This window comes from Tetrao urogallus (assembly GCF_951394365.1).
Source record: "Tetrao urogallus genome assembly, chromosome: 6".
Classification (NCBI taxonomy): Eukaryota; Metazoa; Chordata; class Aves; order Galliformes; family Phasianidae; genus Tetrao; species Tetrao urogallus.
Window position 1 is genome coordinate 43,463,873 of NC_136819.1, and position 19,934 is coordinate 43,483,806.

Here is a 19,934-nt window from a genome sequence, read left to right on the forward strand (position 1 = left end):
TGTGTAAAGATACTGTTTTACAGTAAAGATAAACACTGTCAGTAACTTATCATTCTTAGTTATCATAGATGTCTCTACTAAGTACTAGCATTCCTGAAGAGATATCTTTTGAAAAGAAAACACACTATTTACCAATTTCCAGTGCCTTAGTTTAACAAGGATTTTGGTTTTGCTTTCTATCAGAGACTTTATTATTCTAATGTAGTAATGTCCACTATCAGTTCACTTTAAAACACCACCTTTATTCTGATGAAAAAGCCTTCACTTAGAGTGTTACGGAAAACTGTCAGTCCTAAAGATGAAATCATAGGATTTCAATGATGTATTTGGAAGTTATTTTGTTACTTAAATTACTAGCACTAAAAAGAGAATGAAATTGAATTCTAACACATACACAGGATCTATTAAGAAATAAAATTTAATTCCTATTCAAGCAAAGGTACTTATAAATTCTTTCTGATTAGGGATAAATAGCTAGTTTATAGATAAGTACTATTTTTTTTTAAATACAACACTGTTAGAAACATCACTTAGGACAAAACCCAAGTGTCTTCAACTAAACCAAGCTTCTATTGTAGCTTCTGTAATATGACACCAGTGAGAACTTTCCAGAGTAAAAAACGTGCGTATTAGTCAATTTTTTATTTAGTCACATCTATTCAAATAATAAATCAGCTAAATTTTCACTGCACTTCAGAATTCATTCAGAAAAAGTCCAGCTTGGCATAAAGCGGCACTAACTTAGCGTAGATTTAGTTTTACAAGAATAAATAAAAACACTAAATCACATAGCTTTTCACTAGATTTTTAAACTATAAATAACAAGTTTGATTAGTCTTTTGTTCCAAAACAGTTAATACATTCTGGTTGTATATTTTAAAGAAACCTATTTTTCATACCCATGAACAAAATGCAATCTTATACTGTTCCCTGGAGCTCTCTCTCGTCTCTTAGAAGCTGCACTTTTTCTTTTTTCTTTACATTGCTCTTTAAGTTGAGGTAGATCTTCTTTGTAAACCTTCAAGAAAGAGCACACTTATAAATCAAGAGATTCACACATAAATAATATTTCTGAGAATTTAGCTACAATTATCACCAACAAAAATGTGGTAATGACACCAATGAAAAAATGTTTTCAGTAACCATAGCTGGTACAGCTATAGTAGAAAGTAAATTGTTTCTAAATCAACCAAAATTCTAATTAACATGCTAGAAATACATGTAATTATTTTTTTTCTTGTCCAGTTACTACTGACTTCTCACTCTTCTCAGTTCTCAAATTTCAGGAGGTCCTGATAAAAGACCTTCATAAGTTCCAGGAAACATTCCAACTTCCATTAAAACTAAAAATCTTTACCTGTCTACGATATGTGATCTGTGTCTCTTGTTCAATTTCAGAGTCCAGCTCTGGAACATCAGACTGATCTGAATCTGATTCATCACTATTAGAATCAACCAGACTCTCTGTCAGCAAGAAAACAGTAATAGAAAATGAAATAAACTAGATGACAAATTAGGAAACATTTAGAATAGCTGCATAATGTTTCTGATTTGAAAAATCAATTTTTATATTAACTATAACACAAACTGCTATCATTTAACAGGATCGATTTTATTGATACAACAGAGACAAGCTAACTTGAAAGTATGGTAATTATTTGCATTTTTTTGGGGATTGAACTACTTTTATTTCATTAGTATTATTTCATGAATGTTGATTTTCAGAAAAAAAAGGAAGAGAATGAAGTAACAAATATAAAGGAGAACAAGTATAAAGCAGTACTAGTACAATGACGTAATGAATGTAAGTCAGAATGGCTATTTTGCACACATGCTGTATTAATTCTCTACACTCATGAGTATATTGAGCATGTAAGAGAGACAAATGCATGAAGACTTGCAGAAAACTAGAATAATTAAATGGATCCAAATGGATATAATAGGGTTAGACTAACCATGAATGTAAGCAGCAATTCTTCAGTTAGATTAGGAAAATTTATTATGGATGAGAAGGAAATGGTAAAACTTTCAGTAATGAAAAAAGAACTGTCAACGTGATCCAGAGAAAAGCAATACTACTTTGTAAAGATAGTAGATAACAGTGTTTGGGAAACCACAAAAGCAACAATTATCAACAGCGTGGTAAAGCAGATATATGTTGCATATACTGTTATATAGACAGAAGCCAGGTTCTGCATCCCAGAACAAGGAACCTAAATCACTCTTAAGAAGGATGCGTTTTATCTTGGGTGCAATACCTAGTAAGACATTTGGGACATAGGAAAAAATGATGAAAATTAATTCATAGCATGAAGGATCAAAACATTAAAAAGCTTTCTGAAGTCTTCATCAATGAGATGAACTTTTTTTTTTTATTTTCAAATATTAAACATATTTAGAGACTTTAAAAAAAAACCAACAAAATTTACACTAACAATATTTTAATTATCACCTACACAATGCAAAAATTTAACAAAGTGACAAAACTTTTAAATTTTCCTTTCCACAGGAAACAGCATGATAGTATTTTTATTTATTTATACAGTGCTGATAGACTGATCATACAGGACACATACTATATTAGGTAATGCTCTTCAGTACTTCAGACAGATGCAAATTTTACAGAATAATAATTTTATGCAGTCTAGAAATTCTGAATATCTGGTTCTTTATTGGCAACTAATAATTATACTCAGGCCTCCCTTTCTCCCCCCCATCATTATTTTATACATTACTTACCTTGCGGTGCTATATGAAGGGAATCCTTCAACTTCCGATCAGGGACAAATTTCCACTGAAAGACAGAATGATCTGCTCCTCCAATGGAAACAACCCACTGGTGATCGTGTGACCATCTGACATTTGTCACATGAGCAGAATGACCAAGATACTTTTTAAACTTTGCTCCTAGAAAAACAATAAAAATATCTTTCAATACACATGGAATAAATGTTTCAGAAGCATAATAGAAATACATATAAAGAAACTAATAAGATACCTCAATTACTAGTGATTAAGCTAATTAATACTGTAAATTGATAGCAGCAACTTTTTGCGCTGTCCTCAAATTTTGATTTCTTTAAAATGTTGTTAAAAACAACAACAAAAACAACAACTTAGATTCTAGAATATAATGTTTCTAACAAGTTAAACATGGAGAGAATACACGTGATAGTCCTGTACGAGGACTAGAATACACTAGAATAGGCTTCCTACAGAAGTGGTTGATGCTTCGTTCCTAGGTAATAGTCTCATTAATATGCTTTAACTGATTAGCCCTGAAATGTTCAAGCAGCTGGATTAGATGATCTTAGTATGTTTCTTCCAACAAAACTATTCCATTCTGAAACTACTTGAAGACTAAGGTGAAAATATTTAGATACATATCTCAAAAAGGGTGGACTGCATAATCTTGTGAAATTCTATTTAAAAAGAACCATTTTAAAAAATAAAAAAACACATAAAACTTTTGAAAATCCTATTCAAAATGTATATAAAATCCTGGTACAACTACTATTGCAGTTGCCTATACACCATGCTGTCATTTATTTCTACTCTGAGCCCAAAATAAATTTTAAATATATATATATATATATATTGGCCAGCTGTATAATTTTCAAAAATCCAGTTTTCTAAGACTTTTCTCTTGAATCACCAAAATTCATGAATATGCACTTATCAATTCAAAGGTACTACCTTTTCTTAGACACGGGTATCGAAAGAGCTTTACAATTCCGTAATCATCAGCTGTAACCATAACTTGTCCAATAAAATTTGCATCCACTGAATTTATATCATTTATATCTGAATATTTAGGCCAGATTCCATTAACTTCAACACCAGAAACACAAGTCCATGATGCCCACTGAACCCCTTTTAATTCCTCCTTGTTTGTTACTTCCTTTCCATCTAAAAAAAAAAAAAAAAAAAGTCATTTTTCAGTATTTATGTAATTTTAAATAAAATATTATTCTGGAAAAAATACTTCTTACAGCACAAGCTCTTGTAAACTAAAGATCTAAAAAAACAGATGACACGTCTGAGACACAATATATTGATTTTTCATATATTTTAAAAACCTTCAATGCGAGCAAATATAATCCTTTTAATATTCAAGTTCAGTAATTAAAAAGTTGTTAAGGTACTGAAAAACTGAATTTGAATATATTTTCTTTTTGCAATAAAGCAGAACAAATATTTACTCTGAAGAAATAAAATAATTTTCAGTTCAGCATCTCTAACATGCAGCAGCAATAAAAACATGTAAACAACTGTCAGAAAATGCTATCCTCATTCAAATAAAGTCAGTATTTCCACAGACTTACTAAAGTTTCTTCACAACCCTGTCCTTTGAACCAGGATCCATTTTAGGTCATTTTTATAAAACTGCTATACATTCTTTCTGCAATTAGCAAAAAATATAAGAAAGGCAACTCAGAATCTTACTTGGCATCCTGTAAAAAAGTCTTTTCCCATTGCCATCATTAGTCTGTATATATTTACTGTCTGAAGACCAATCCATATGGGTGATGAAACTTAAAGATCCAATACATTCCCCAACTTTCTTGTATCTCTGAACAACACCATATACATCCACAGAGCTGTCATTGGAACCAACAGCTAGGAAGTTCCCATCTGGTGAATATTTCAGTTCATGAATAGCTTCTTTCCTGTCTTTGATATGAACAACCTCAGTCATATCTCTGTGGTATGAAAGAAAGCATGTCATAAGTATAAAAGAGCCTTATCATATTGTGAAGTTCTTAACCATAAAAAGAAAGAAAAAAAAAAAGGAGGAAAAAAAAAGAAAAAAAAAAAAGAAAAAAAAAAGAAAAAAAAAAAGAAAAAAAAAAGAAAAAAAAAAGAAAAAAAAAAGAAAAAAAAAGAAAAAAAAAAGAAAAAAGGAGGGGGGAAAAAAAGGGAAAATAGGGGGGAAAAAAAAGGAAAAAAAAAAGGAAAAAAAACACATCAGTAAAATGATGAAGTGAACTATAACTATCATATGTACAAACACCACACTACTTTCAGGGCTGGGTAGGGCTTTGTGACTAAAAAAGGAACACTGACACAGGAAGGTCCTGTACCAGGTTATTCACTTAGAGAAGAAAACTCCACTGACATATAAGCCACAGACCTCAGTTGCTCTTTAAAACTGCGGTATCACAGCAACAAGGCAAAGCACCACTGATTTGCCATGTGTGTTGTATTGTGTTGTACTAGCAGAAGCATTCCAAAACAATCATGGAAGTAAAGGCAGCTTATTTCTTAATAATTCAAGAACAATGAATAAAGCAAATATTTAAAATAAATCACTTCCTAGAATGCTGCCATTCTTCAAAAGCCCGTGTACTTTTACAAATGTGTTATTACGGAAAGCCTCTCCCACGCTAGTGCAAATATTTAAATAATCTGAGCACTCTGTGGATCAGCAATTTAAAACAAATCTATGTGGTCTCCTGCACACAGTCGGTACTGTATCCATATACATACAAAAGTATTTAGATTGTCTACTTGAAAAAGTTTATAATGTATCTATTAATTTTTGTATCTTACCTGACCCTAAGCACAGTGAAAGACCCATCCTTCATTCCAAGAGCAAGATGGATTCCATCAGTACTAACTGCTGCACAGCGAATGGGTTCCTCCATATTGCACCGGGCAATCAGAGCATGGTCTATTAAACTCCAAATTCTAGAATAAAGCATTAATTACAAATACAAAGAATGGTTTGTAGCTTTGCCATAGGTAGCATGAAGCCTGCAATTTCAGCAGAAAACATGACATGGTTGTGTCCTATTTAAAAATAAATTTCCACAAGCAGTATCTAAGACAAAAGTGTCAGTTCTCCATACAGGAAAGAACGTTCTTACATTTAACTGTGAGAAAATAGCTAATGAGAAAATGCAGGAGCAGGTATTTTTTGTCTTTCTGAAAAATAAAAAAAATGACAACATATACTTTTAGATCACTGTGTGAAAATTCTATCCTTTTGTTTCTTACTTTAGCTAAAAATGCATAAGAATAATCGAAGAATTCAGATTAAACATACCCTTTCCTATTAGCAAACTATCATAACTTCCTACATTTGTCTAGATAATACTATAAATCTTGTTTTTTACAAAACACATGATATCTACCATTTACAAGATGTATCCAGCATTCTTGAGTGAAACTTTGGTTCAACTACAATTTTTCTTAACTATGTTACAATTATATATTTAGCAAAAAATGGCAACACATTTAATATCTGAGAAAGAAAAAAAAAAAGGCATTTATGACAAATAGTTGAGCTTTAAAGAAGCTCAAGAAATTTACTGAGTTTTCTCAGAAAATGGCTTCTGTTTTCCATGATGCATTATTGTTAACCATAAATTTCAACTACAAGGGCTATTCTGAAATTTACACCTTCTATTTCAGCAGTGGTGACAGCGATGTGAAAGACAAGCCATATTCCAGGCAGCCATGCAGAACCTGACATACAGGTTCTTGTTCATCACTGGCAAAAATGCGTAACTCATGTGGTGATTATGTTGAAAAACAGTGTTTTGCTGAGAATTTGCTGAGAATTAACAAACAGTGTTATTGTGTTCTTTGCATCTATTGTCATTTTCATGGAATTTAATAGGAGGCATTACTGTCAAAGTGACCTATGTATTTTATTATTAGAGGCCTGTAATTTTACACATAGCTTCACTGGTTTAGAAGCATTTCAGTGCCAGTTGATACCAGTACCAGTGATATTAAAATGCATACAATTCAATTACATTATCTACAAAATGAGTTGTTTGCATCAAACTATGTGTGAATGAAAATCAGACAAATAACAACCTGACTGATCGGTCATCACTTCCAGTCATTGCCAATGGTTTTGTAGGATGGACAGCCAAAGCCCACAGCTCTCCTTCACAATGCCCCTGCATTATCAGGAAAGGCTTATTACGCTCATGTACCACAATTTCAAAAATCTCACTGTCTTGTGTTCCAACAAGTATATGGTCTCCTCTCCAGCAAACACTTCTTACAGACAGACCTACAGAAGGAACAGATTGTTACTGAGAGGAACAATCTTAGAATTTGCAAAACAAAGATAACATAACATGACAAAACATGGAAAAACATAACAGCATGAACATGTCAAGAAGTATCCATACACCCCTGTTTTCCCATTTACTCCCTTTATCTATTTCACATCACATACTGCTGTCCTTGGAACATTACATTTTCAACACTGGAATTTTAAAAATTCTAAAATCAAATGTGACCCTTACTTTAGTAAAGCAAAGAACATTCTCTCATAGCAAGATCTCTGACTGAGGAAAGAAATACTGACCTGAAGGGGCAAATTTAATGCCCTTCAACTTCAAAACAGGTAACAGAAAATGTAAATTATAACTTCTGATGATACCATGAACTCATAAGACTAGCTGAACAAATCTCAATTATGTACGTGACATAACGTATTGACCACAACGTATTGACATGCAACGTATTGACCAGGTATAAGACAAACAAAGAATTCAATACTTTCCAGCTCCTTTCTAAGATGCTACTCCTAAGGCAAACCCTTGTAACTTGTATCTTTGTAACAATATCTGTTTGTTTTTTTTTTCCTTTCCTCCTTCAAAGAAAAGAAGTAGGACTCGCTGAAACAATATACGAAAAAGTTGAAAAGAGTTTATGATGGAATTTAACAAGGATTTCTGAACAACTGAATTACTTTCCAGGTTTACAGAGGAGCTGAACACTCACAAGTTATATTTGTTTATAGATAAGATTGTGATAAATAAAAATAAAGTTAGGAGAGTTGTACATGGAGAACCCACTCTTAACCAAATTTATGAATATGCACCTTTTAAAAAAGACTCAAATTATTACAGACTGATAGCACAAGTCAATTTTGCCAGTTTCAGATCTAGAAAACAAGATGATAGAAATGCCTGGCACAATTCTCTCTGCCAAAACACTGACTATAGTGAAGGGCAGGTCAAGAATGATCTGTGAAAAAGTACTCTGGGTTAATATGTGAGGCAAAATTATATCCATCAAGCAAGAAAAAATGAATATCGTATGAGCTGATGTGCTTCTGAAAAATATTTTTAACTGTGCAGAGTGAAAAGAAGAATCTTATGTTTTTAAAATTACATAGGAAAAAATTGCAAGGCTCAGAAAGAGTGAATGTGTGGATCAGCATCAGTGGTGCATCTTCATCTATGTTTTTTCATTTTTAACAAAACAAGCTTTCAAAGCAAGGCCTACCTATATGCTTTGCATCTAAAGAGAACCTTTAAACGTACACTAAATGTATTTCTGTAAGAAATAGGATGGAAAAGTGCCTAGAGTACACTCAGTGCACTTTGACTGCTACACAATATTCAGTCCACGAGATATGACTAGAGCTAAAGCCCTTCAAAAATTCCTCAAAACAAATATATATAATGTTTATAAAACTCTCTGCATTATCTGCTTTACAGATTCATTCCTATGGTGCACTGGTGAATATACTCGGCTATTTATCTATAATCTAGGTATTTTATATTTTTCACTATATTGACTACTGTAATTAAAAATAAAAATCAAGAAAGAAATAACTGGAATCTCTGATGAACAGTGATGAAGAAATCTGTTTTAGTAAGCTGGAACTTCTTGCGGTGGAGGGAGATATTTTTAAAAACTATTTGGAGATCTATCTAGAATCATTAATTTGCTTTGCGAACCCTTCGAGGAGATGCAGAACTTGAGACTGCTTTCACAGACAAGATTACCAACAGATAAAGCGGGACCAACAGAAAATGCAGTTAAGAGAACAAGAAGAATGAAAGGCCATAAAGGCTATCCTGAAAAAGATATAAATAAAGAAATCACAGATGTAGAAGTCTAAAGGGAAACGATTATGGAAAATGGAATCATGAAAGATATAATTTAAAAACAAGTTATTAGTTGCATAATGGCACTGGATGAGTAAAGAAAAATGAAGATGGAGCACTTAGAACTGATGAATTTAAAGAGTTCATGCCAAAAGCAAGAGAGATGATCTGGAATAGAGAACCATAGAATAGGTTTGAAAGAATGAAACAGAATGAACTGTAGCATTTACATGCAGCAGCAGCCTCTAATTAAGCTTAACAGCCAAAATTTCTAATGTATGTAAGAACAGGTCACTTTCTCCTGCTCCAGTCATGTTTTTCCCAAATCTGGACTGATGTTTTAGTACAACAGCCAATCACAAATAATAGCTTTGGGATAATTTCCTTAGCAAATACGAAGTTACTGATATGTTCTATAGTTCTTCAAATTAAGGAATCTTTACAAGTGCAAAGGTTCATGAGTTTACCACCATTACTCTTGTTGTTAAAACAAACAGATATTTAATATTTGTTATAGACCTAAGGAGGCCACAGTTACATACAACAGTATAAGAAAGAGAAAGTATCTACAAATAAATTGTTTTGAAGAGAAAATTGAGATTACCAACAGCAGAAATGCATCTGTGTTAGTGTAACTTGGATATAAGACACAACAGAAGAAAGCCTTCTTTTCAGAATTCATTCAATAATGTACAAATTCACTTAGGAGACACTCGGACTTACTAACTTTATCAATGAATTAATTTAGCGTTTCTAGAGTACAGAAATGTACATGAATGCAAACACATCAAATGTATTAATGAACCAAACATATTATAAACTAGATTAATCTCTTTAATTCAGAGGGACACCTCTATTTAGAAATATATTACTTTGAAATATTAATTAGAAACTTAATACATAACCATTATTTTTATGAACAAGAAATTCTGTTCTGTTTTTCAAAGTAAGTCTGTCAGACTAGACAGAAACTGCAATGACTATCCAAAACAGTCAGTTAAGCACTTATTTTAGAAAAAATAAATTAATCTCCTTATGAAGCAAGGGGGTATAAACATGAACACATTTATCTCTTGATTTGAGACTGAAGCAATTATTTCTCTTCAATTGTCTCAGTCATGACAAAGTCACAGTACCCCAGGACATTTCAAATCAAATGTACTTCATCTTTCTGGAAAAATATCACAGTCTTGGTGGGAATGTCAAATAAATTACAGAATACAAATGTTTAACTCTGCTTGTAATCAGTTATTTATGGACAGTGATGTATCTAATTGTCAAGATACGTTCTACCACATCATCAAATTCTCCACAAGGTGATAGAAAAGAGCAAGGTTACTGGGGAAAACAAAAAAACCCACGTCTATGAAAGCAGTAATACATGAGATATTAGTGCTCCGGTGCAAGTTTATCTTATATTGCTGCTTACTAAAGCACCAATACCTAGAACAATGACAATATAGACCATAGCCTGCTTGACCTAAAATTTTATTATGATATAGGTATACATAAGCATCGTTCTAAATACCACAAAACTCTATCTGAATAGTTTTTCTGAAAACATGGATAACTACAAAAGAGAATTTCTTCACTCTGATGTTTTTCATTGCAGTGTCTCTTCTAAATTCTCTTACTGCTTTACTCTTCATTGTTAAAAACTGCTCTGCATCAGAAAGGACATGCATTGTATCCATTTATCAACAGCTTCATAGTATATAGTCATAGACAAACTCTTGTCCAAAACTTCCTAGTATATAGCACATTGCACAGCACCTTTGATGGGCTACATATTCTTTTATTTATAGGCATCATGAAAACAAAACATTTCTCATCTTGCCAACAATACATAATAACATCCATGAGTCTGCTCCTAATTTACTTAAATAAACTTTTTCTTTTACAAAACAATGTAAAATTTCCAATCTATGATATGTTGATAGTGACAAACTTCTTCTTACCTTTATATCCCTGGTCTGTTTCCCTGAGATCAATCACAGTAATTGGTTTAAAATTTAAATCCCACAAGCGAACACAGCCATCTCTGCCACCAGTAGCAAAGCCCTCTTCACACGCGTTCATGCTGAAAATTCCTGCCTAAAGAGAGAAGAAAATTACTTTTTAATAATACATACAGATGAGAGAGATCATTATGGAGACTGGAACCCTTTCCTATTACACTCTTTCACAGTTGTTGAAAATTGTACAAAAATACACAATTAATAAAAGTTTTAGACACGAAAAAGAAAATTAAGAGCTTAATTCTTAAAAGAATTCTTCCAAATTCTTGGAAGTTGTGAAGGAACTAGAAAGAACTTAGATTCTGATTTTTGAAAACTTAACTAACCAATTTTTGCTTGTTTCTATTCAAGGTACGTAAGAAATATTCAAAATTACATTAACTCATTTGAGGGCTTAACAGATATTTATGTACTGTCAGAAACTGAGATGCTTTGCAAAATGAGAGCTTAAACTCAGGAGAAATTTAATGCTTTAGTTCTGTACATACAGAATTCAACTAAACTAAAGCAGTTCAAGCCTAAGATAGGTTTGCAAGCCCCCAACTTTTTTTCTGTCATAAATCAAATAATTAAATACACTTGTACAAAAATCAGTAGAAGGATTTCCACCAATCTCCTTTAGGCTTGGTTCTGGGCCTTTGTTGCTATTAGTTACTTCTAATGTAGGCAAACGTATGTCTGGATTTTATTATTTATTTTTACACATTTTTAGACATGGAAGATTGATTCCTAATCTTAAGTTTAGAATGCAAATACAATAAAAACTGTGATAATTTCCAGGTACTCGTGACTATTCTTTGCTACCAAGCTGTGTTTTATTCTCCAATCATATCTAAAGAAAATACCTGAATGCACTGTAATGAAGTATGGAATCTGTTTGTTCCTTTGGTGTTGAGTAACAAGGATTTAATTGTTTCAAGAGTTGAGAAACATAAAAAATAAAAAACTTTCTCAGCTTTCACAAGATGAGTATTGTTTGCTAAAGTTTAAAACAACGATCAAGACTGAAAACTAGGGTGACAGAAGTCCATTTTTTTGACACGTAATGTCCATCCTCAGAATACTGACTTTTAAGGGAATCCACATTTTCAGAAGTAATATGTGCCTAAACAGACATATAGTACAATTTTTAAGTCATAAGCAGATTAGAAGGCTAACTTCCATATCTCTAATGTTCTGCAAATCCTCTTTCTGTTTCTTTGGGAGCCTAAAGATTTTACAAAATCAACTCCTACTCCATTTATTTCTGTATGTGACTGTTTTACTGCATTAACCTTTTAGCATTATTGAGTAAACATAAGGCTGAAGGAATTCTGGCCTTTTTTTTAAACCATATGATGAAAGTTGCTGAAGTTTTTGCATATTTAAATAGTTTAGAGCTCTTTTTGGAATGCAATCTTGATAATAGAATTATTCTCTTTTCTCTAATTAACTCCTTCAAAAATCCATAGTTTAATTAGTCCATACTGAAAAACAAGAATCAGACACTTGGCAATGTGGGAAGCAGGCCGAATGTTCTGAAGATAAAATCTAGTGGATCCAGGATTAATCTGTTTTCCATTTCACAGAATATCCTTATCTTGAGAAGGACATACTGGTTGTCAAGGAGATTTGGCAGATGTGCTCAATCAATCTCTTGCAATGCAACAGGACATCCTCATTTCAGTGTAAGTGCCACTGGGATAAGAGATGAAAACAACAACAAAAGTCCATTATGGGGACTCTAAGTATCTGATGGAGGAAGCTGAGCTTAGCTACTCTTCATTTAATTTTTAGGCCCACATTTAAGTGGGAAAAGATAGATTATTCTCAGAGCTTGGCCAGTAATTGTGCTTTCACTAAATCTTTCCTTTTAGGAAAAGTAAAGTTTGCTAATTCAAAACATCTTTGAAGTCTTCAAGATTCTCTCAATTCTTCAGTTGGTAATTGTTATGAACATAATTTAGTTCTTGATCCCTCAATCTGTAGTTGTTATGAACATAATTTAGTTTTTGATGGTCAGTGGTCTTTCATCAGTAATGAGAGGCAAACTGACTTTGTTTGTTCCAAGTGAATAATACGAGCAAGAAACACTGATTGTGCTCCTGACTCAAAACAAAATATGTAGATCAAATTATCCCATCTTAAAAGTTAGTAAATTTGCCATACGAATCATCTTTTTCTGCTACGGATTTTTCATTATGCTTCTTAATGAATGGGAAAATTTTGGAAAGAACTCAAATAAATCAGCAGTTCTCTCAAAATGCAAAATATTTCCTATTGTTTCAGCATAACCAGCTGGTATCACATCTGTGTTCCCTTAAACTGGAAAAGAGAATTAAATGAGAGCAAATAAAGAAATCCCCAGACAGACCAGAACTTGAAAAAACAGAGAAGTACAAGAATTTAACAAAGATGGCCTATACTGTATATTTTCCTAGTGCTTCTATCCATGAAATTTAAAATAGTGAAGTAGCCTCTTGTTGCTTGGTACTTCCGGACCTGTCTCGTCTCCTGTGGACAGAAATCAATTGCTAGTTTGTCCAAATACAGTCTACTAGTAAAACTAGTGCAGTGAATTTTCTAACTATGCAATTCCTGAAACATGTGACTGTAGCTAGCTGTAATTAGGACCAAGCATTCACATGGAAAACAGGCAATTAGAACAAGCAATCACATGGAAACTTCAAGTATGCTCAGAAAGCAATTTACTTCTGAACAGTATGGAGAACAGAAAAATTTTGCCAGTATGGTAAACAATCCAGCACTTTCTTTTTAATCCCAAATGTAGTTCAGGATATATATGCTAACATATAAAGCAATGTCTATAATGGGCATTTATTCTAAGACAGTCTTTCCCATGTATGCAGCGCAGTAAATGGTTATATTGTAAATATTTAAAGTTGATGTCAATATGTTGTAAGTGGAGAGCAACTATTCTGAAATGTAATCTTCTTATGTCACAGATTACGCATAAAATAGTTCAAAAATGGGCTTATTACTATAAAAAATAAAATGAATTGTATATATACCTTTCACTGCCTATAAGTGGACTATTGCTTTTCAAATTCACAACAAGGCTAAACAATAGAGAAAAACTTCTGCATGACTTAATGTGTTGGTAAATGATACTGGCTTAAAACCATTCATTTAAGTTCATTATATTGTTTCCATCTATATTTAATTAGTGTTCAACCAACTGACATAGGCGTGCAATAGTTCTAACAGGGTGCCTGTTATTTAACCTCAAGTCTGTTATTTAACCTCAGTTTCTGACATCAATCCACACAACTTTAATGTGTACCTCTGAAAGACTATCTCAAAATAAATTATTCAGCTGCTGAGAAAGCATCTTATGTACATTTGCAATTCAAGGCAAAACATAGCATATAACAATCTTCAAAGCATTCAGTGTTTTTAAACAAGCATATTTTCTTTTAATGCATGAGTAAAACCTTGTGTCTGTTTCAGGTACTTAATAATCACAGGCCACTTTGAATTTAGAACCTGTAAAGTGAATAAAATAAATAGCAAATTCTATAGTCCGTTGTTTGCACTGGCACAGCCATGTAACATTGGATAAAAGATTATTTTTTTAAACAGTATACATGGTTAACATTCCAGAATCAGATGCACTGCATGCCTGTAACACCACAACAGTGCCAATAAATTTTCATATATTTTCATGCCGCCTTGTTTCCTTTCTCCTTTTTGAGACTTTCTCCATTGGTTTTATTATTAATAAGTGATTGGCAAAACTATAGTTCCACAAATTCCCACTGTGATCCACTGTTTCCTAAACATACATTCTACGCCTGTACTCTTCCCCTCTGCTCATTTTCATCTTTTCCTACCTTCCACTCCTACTTCTATGTTCAGTGAACTCTGCAGTCCTTTTCCAACAAATTTTCCAGTCATCCAAACATGCTATTTGGTTTAACCTTTTTGATTCCTCATCAAACTCAGATAGGAATCTGCCAGAAACTCTTCTTTCCTCTGTCTATAGTTCTTAGTAATGCTGTAACACAAAATGGATAATCTGGCTTAGCAGAGAACTCAATTTTGCTTGCTAGCGCTAAAGTTGTTCTTTATTTCCTCTGTTGCCTATACTAAAACACACTGAACAGCTGTTCAAATAAATAACTTTTGAACTAAGCTAAATGTAACAAAAGCAGTCAAACTTTGAAAAATACTTGTTTGCTATATTAATACAGACCACTGCCAGCCAGATGGACAGTGTCTCCACATCACTAATGTGCTTTAGAAATTCTTCTCTATTCTTCTGTAGCTGAGATACCTACCCTTTTTCTTGTAACACAGAATACATGGTATTCAAGTAAATAATGACACACTTTCTTTGAATAAATTTTCAGTCTAATTCAAGCCCAGTGAGAAGTAATGATAAGGCATGATAAACAGGCATGCAGGGATGACAATTCCAACACTAGCACTCTGAATGCAAATTTATACTGATTCCTTACTATGCTCAAACTGTGCTTTTAACAATATACACCCACAACAAATGATACCATTTACACATGCATTCTCTTCTAATAGAATGGACAAGTAGGACATGACTTATAAAATCAAGTACAAAATAACTGTATATAATGATTATAGTTTAGTATGACTGAAGAAGCACTCATTCCAAGCTTTTATATTTTGCACTTACTATAATCTGACAATCTTATCCTTTTAACTAGCATTTTATTGAAAAATAATATTTCATTTTGTTGGAAAGTAAATTTCTGGAAAATATTTTTTTCTTGTATTGGTGTGATTTTTAGTGACTCTAATATCCTGTAAAAATGAATTCCAAAACCACAGATGAGTGAACCTACTTAATTTTCAGTATGGCAAACTACAACTCCAATGAGCCTAAAGGACACAGCCAAAAATAGAAAGTTAGATAAGACCTACTCCAAGGTCACTTGAGCTCAGTCCACTGACTCTAATGAAGATAAAGAGAACAGCACTTCAAATTTGATCTTGTGTTCAACAAAAAATGGATGCAGTGTAACAGAGCAACAAGCTCTAACAATCCTGTATTCATCAGTTGGGTCATTACATGTTTCCCACACTTAAATTCTTCATAATTACACTTTTATTCATAAACACATAAACCATCATATTATACAGCTGTCTGACTAAGTAGTCCAATCTCTCCTATAAGTTAGTTCAACAAGGTGCAACCATTCCCTATGGTACATTTCTCAGCCATCAGTGAACACATTATCAACTCATTATTAATTGACAGCAACCTCTCTCACATATATAACATTCACCATTTTTGTCCCCTCTATTCTACCTAACCAAATTATTAAGAATGATTTTAATACTTCAATTGCACGATGTGCCAACAAACTAGGTAAGCATACAGGCTTATGCAGTCCATACAATCAATGGACTCTAGAGAGCTACCAGATAATTAGCCAGTAAGACTCAATTCACAGAATGACAGCACAGCTAACATTGGACAGAAACTCTGGAGACCACCTAGCCATGCTCAAAGGAGAGTTACCTAACTTCAAGTGCCCAGGGCTTTGTCCAGTTGTGTTTAGATTATCTCCAAGAGAGAGAGATGCATATGGAGAATCCACAACCTCTCTGGGTACTTGTTTCTTTTTTTCAATGCCCACTGCCTTACCACAGGAGTGTAGGCTATCTGGACTTGGATAAATCAGACATCCACAAAAAATTAGATTATTCATTATCAGTCTTTATCACTGGAATTGTTTAAGAACACAGACCAGGTGATCTTGCACTGCCCTTTTCGACTCTCTGGAAATCTATTTAGCATTTTACGTTAATTTAGAAGAGAGATACTTACAGCATGTGCTCCCTGTATTGTTCTTACAAGGTTGATTCCTTTCCATACATAAATATCACCATTCAATGCACCGGAATACGTCACTTCATCTCTTGCACAAGCTAGGCACAATATAGTTTGAAGATCACCAGTTTTGCCAAAAACACCACGTTTTGGTGTCAGTGAATTGCCACATAAGCTCCAGAACTGCAAGACAAAGCCATTCAGAGAGACAGATGTTTGCTAATCTCCTATACTTTAACATGTTCATTTGAGAGAGAAGTACTTTACCTCCTCATTACATACATTTGCCTATGTACTTTTCCTACTTTTCACTGCTTAACTTTAACCAAAGCAAACAGGGTCAATGCTTATGTTGTTGTCTTAGATGAAACTGCACAAATTAAATAAATAGGAAGGTAACATATTAAAAAAAAATCCTTAATAATTCCTTAGTAATTCCTTAGTAGCAATTTATTTGAAATTGTCTATTTAACTTGATTTGGTGAGGTGATGACGGAATAATGAAGATGAAGAATAAATAATTACAGATATAAAAAAATAACACGAAGAAGGAACAATTTAAGAAAAACAGACATCATCAGTAAAAATCTCTTTCCTGATCCAAATGCCTCTAAATCATTAGGGCTCAGATTTTTATTTAAAGAAGTACTATCAATTATTTTCAAAATGCACCTCTCCCTCCCACCTGCAAAATGAGCTTTTCTTATCTAAATGGATGGATTTCGACATGACAAAGCCCCTTTAAATATACTAACTCTCAGCTGGCAAATACTAGCTTACTATCATCAGTGTTGCTTTTAGATCTTGAAACAGAAAAAAAGTAATTATTAATTCAATTCATGGAGACTTGATTGATTTAATAAACACTATGCTCAAAGGTATATGCAGTCTAGCCAACCATTAATATATATTAATCTCAATTTCATGGTATAAAAATAAGAAAATCAACATTATTTTCGTTCTCACCATAGGAACCTACAGTTAAGAGCAATGCAGAACTTTGAAGCTGCCATCTACTGCTGTTATGTGGTAACACAGTCATCAGTGCATGCTATAAGAGACTGACTTTCTTTAGGAAATGTATCTGATGACAGTCAAGCATTCATAATCTTACTGACACAAGTATGGAAAAGAAGCTTTTTTCCTGCATGACAATTGGAACACACATCAAATAAAGTAAGAGAGTTTCTATGAAATACTCTGCTTGAAAAATATACAGAACGCCAATTTACAAATCCTGTTAACAGGCAAAGAGCATTGAAAACAACAAAAGTAGCAACAGCTACTTTTACAGAGAAAAAAGAATAAAAAGAAAGATAAAGAATTTTTCCTCTTTCCACTGTATTTTCACATTTTCTGAAAGTCTGAGAAATGACTGTTAAACATGTTTCAGCTCTGCAGTGTAACAATTCATTAATTGTTTAAATCGGAAATTTGATTCCTTTCCATAGTTCCATACTTCCAGTGAGTACCTGGACTCACTGTAAGCATGTGTTCTTTGCCTTACACTGCTTGGGATTTCAAACAGTATTTTAGAGGACCTAAATTCTAAATTACAACACAATCATCACATAATGACAAATCTTATACTCTTCTTTTATTCTACTTTTTTGTCTGCCTGACCATGAACTCTTTTGAGCAGGAATGGTCAGTTTTCCACTGTATATTTTGTAAAATGTCTAGTGTAGTCATGTGCGATACATGACAGCAATCCCTGAGCAGTAGATTCCTCTTAGATATATACTGCTGTTAGATTCCATTTTTTGCCTTATTTTACAAAGTATAAGTATTTCATGAAGTAAGATTAATTTCATTACCTTGATGTGTTTTACACCACAGCTGACGAGTTTGTTTGGCTGGTACAAATCCCAAGAAATATCAAATATCTGCATTAAAAATAAAAATAATAAAGCAGCAGACCACAAGAATGTCAGCAGAGATGGCCTTTTTAGCACAGGACAGTGAAAACAGTAAAAACCTTGTACCAAATCAACAGATAATCTAAAATGTTTTAAATAGAATGACTTCTTCATCCCTTCATTCAACACTGAAGTTGCACGTTTCTTCTATTTTCTATTTCCCCCTCCCATGAAAAGAAACAACAAAAAGATTAATTTATGAAAATCTAAGAGACTAGAAAAATCTAAGAGATTACCTACAGTTTGACTTTTCATACTGGGATTTGTGTCTAAAAAGTGCCTTACTTTCGCACTTCCCATGCACGCTCACAGTCTCAACAAAGTATTCACAAATAAATGAGCTACATATTTTATTTACATTTATTTGTTATACACAGAATAACGGTTGGAAAAGACCTCTGAGATGATCTAGTCCAACATCTTAATCCAAATCCAAACTTCATGTAATTTCATTGACACTCAAATTATTGAGCTGTACTTACTCTGTCTGTATGACCAGGAGCCATTGATAACAATTTTCCTTTTCTCCAGTCCCAAACACAAACTGTGTTTTTTGAATCCAAACCAACTGAGACCAACCGCTAAAAGTAACCAAAATAAATAAATAAAGATAACTCAGTGCATTAATTAAGGCTAGAGTCACCACCAAGTTGAATAAGAAACAATATCTTCACTTTGATACAGAAAAAAATTAAAGATATACCATCTCATTCAAAAGCTTTGTCTGATCAGTTACTTTTCCAAGAAATTATAGAAAAATAAAAGCTTAAGAACTACACCTTGCAGCCTGGATCATCTTCAGCTCTAAGAACACTTTGCACAGATCTCTTGACACACATCACTGACCATATTAGCTTACAGCCCAATTCTACTACACTTGTTAGTCAGTGAAAAATCTTACTTTTTTCTCTAAAATCTTTTTGTTGAGAGTTTGTAACAGTACTGAAGACGAGACAAAATGAACCTTGGTGATTCCGGTTTTTGTTTTTATTTTTAAAGGAACTGAAATCTTTTTCTTCAGTTTATTCAGGTAATGTGACATCTTGATAAAAAGACAAAATCTTAGCAAATCTTTTGGACAAGTTTTTCTCAAGCAAATACTTACACTCAAAACAAATTTAATTTCAATTTTTTTATGCAGATCATAAAATTGAGTTTGTAACAAGCAAAAACAAACAACAAAGGTAAGAAAAATTTTTACAAAAACAGAAAGCTATTTCCAATAACATTATTTCTTTAGTATCAGTAAGGCTCCAAAATCATGGGAATAAAAAGAAAGAAAAGAAAACATTAAATACAAGTGATCTTCAAGCTCCTTAGT

At 32.9% G+C, this 19,934-nt stretch overlaps 1 protein-coding gene across 2 annotated transcripts in view; it reads right to left on the reverse strand.

Annotated features, from left to right (window-relative positions):
* Positions 1–19,934, reverse strand: part of EML5 (EMAP like 5) — a gene marked incomplete at both ends in the record, with an annotated part of 90,079 nt that overhangs the window by 51,996 nt on the left and 18,149 nt on the right. For both annotated transcript variants that reach the window (XM_079537507.1, XM_079537506.1), the window contains 11 exons: positions 900–1,018; positions 1,358–1,464; positions 2,740–2,907; positions 3,697–3,909; positions 4,447–4,703; positions 5,554–5,691; positions 6,829–7,030; positions 10,823–10,958; positions 16,692–16,877; positions 18,512–18,580; positions 19,096–19,194. In XM_079537507.1, the coding sequence (XP_079393633.1) occupies positions 900–1,018; positions 1,358–1,464; positions 2,740–2,907; positions 3,697–3,909; positions 4,447–4,703; positions 5,554–5,691; positions 6,829–7,030; positions 10,823–10,958; positions 16,692–16,877; positions 18,512–18,580; positions 19,096–19,194 (1,694 nt within the window). The remainder of the gene's footprint in view (positions 1–899; positions 1,019–1,357; positions 1,465–2,739; positions 2,908–3,696; positions 3,910–4,446; positions 4,704–5,553; positions 5,692–6,828; positions 7,031–10,822; positions 10,959–16,691; positions 16,878–18,511; positions 18,581–19,095; positions 19,195–19,934) is intronic.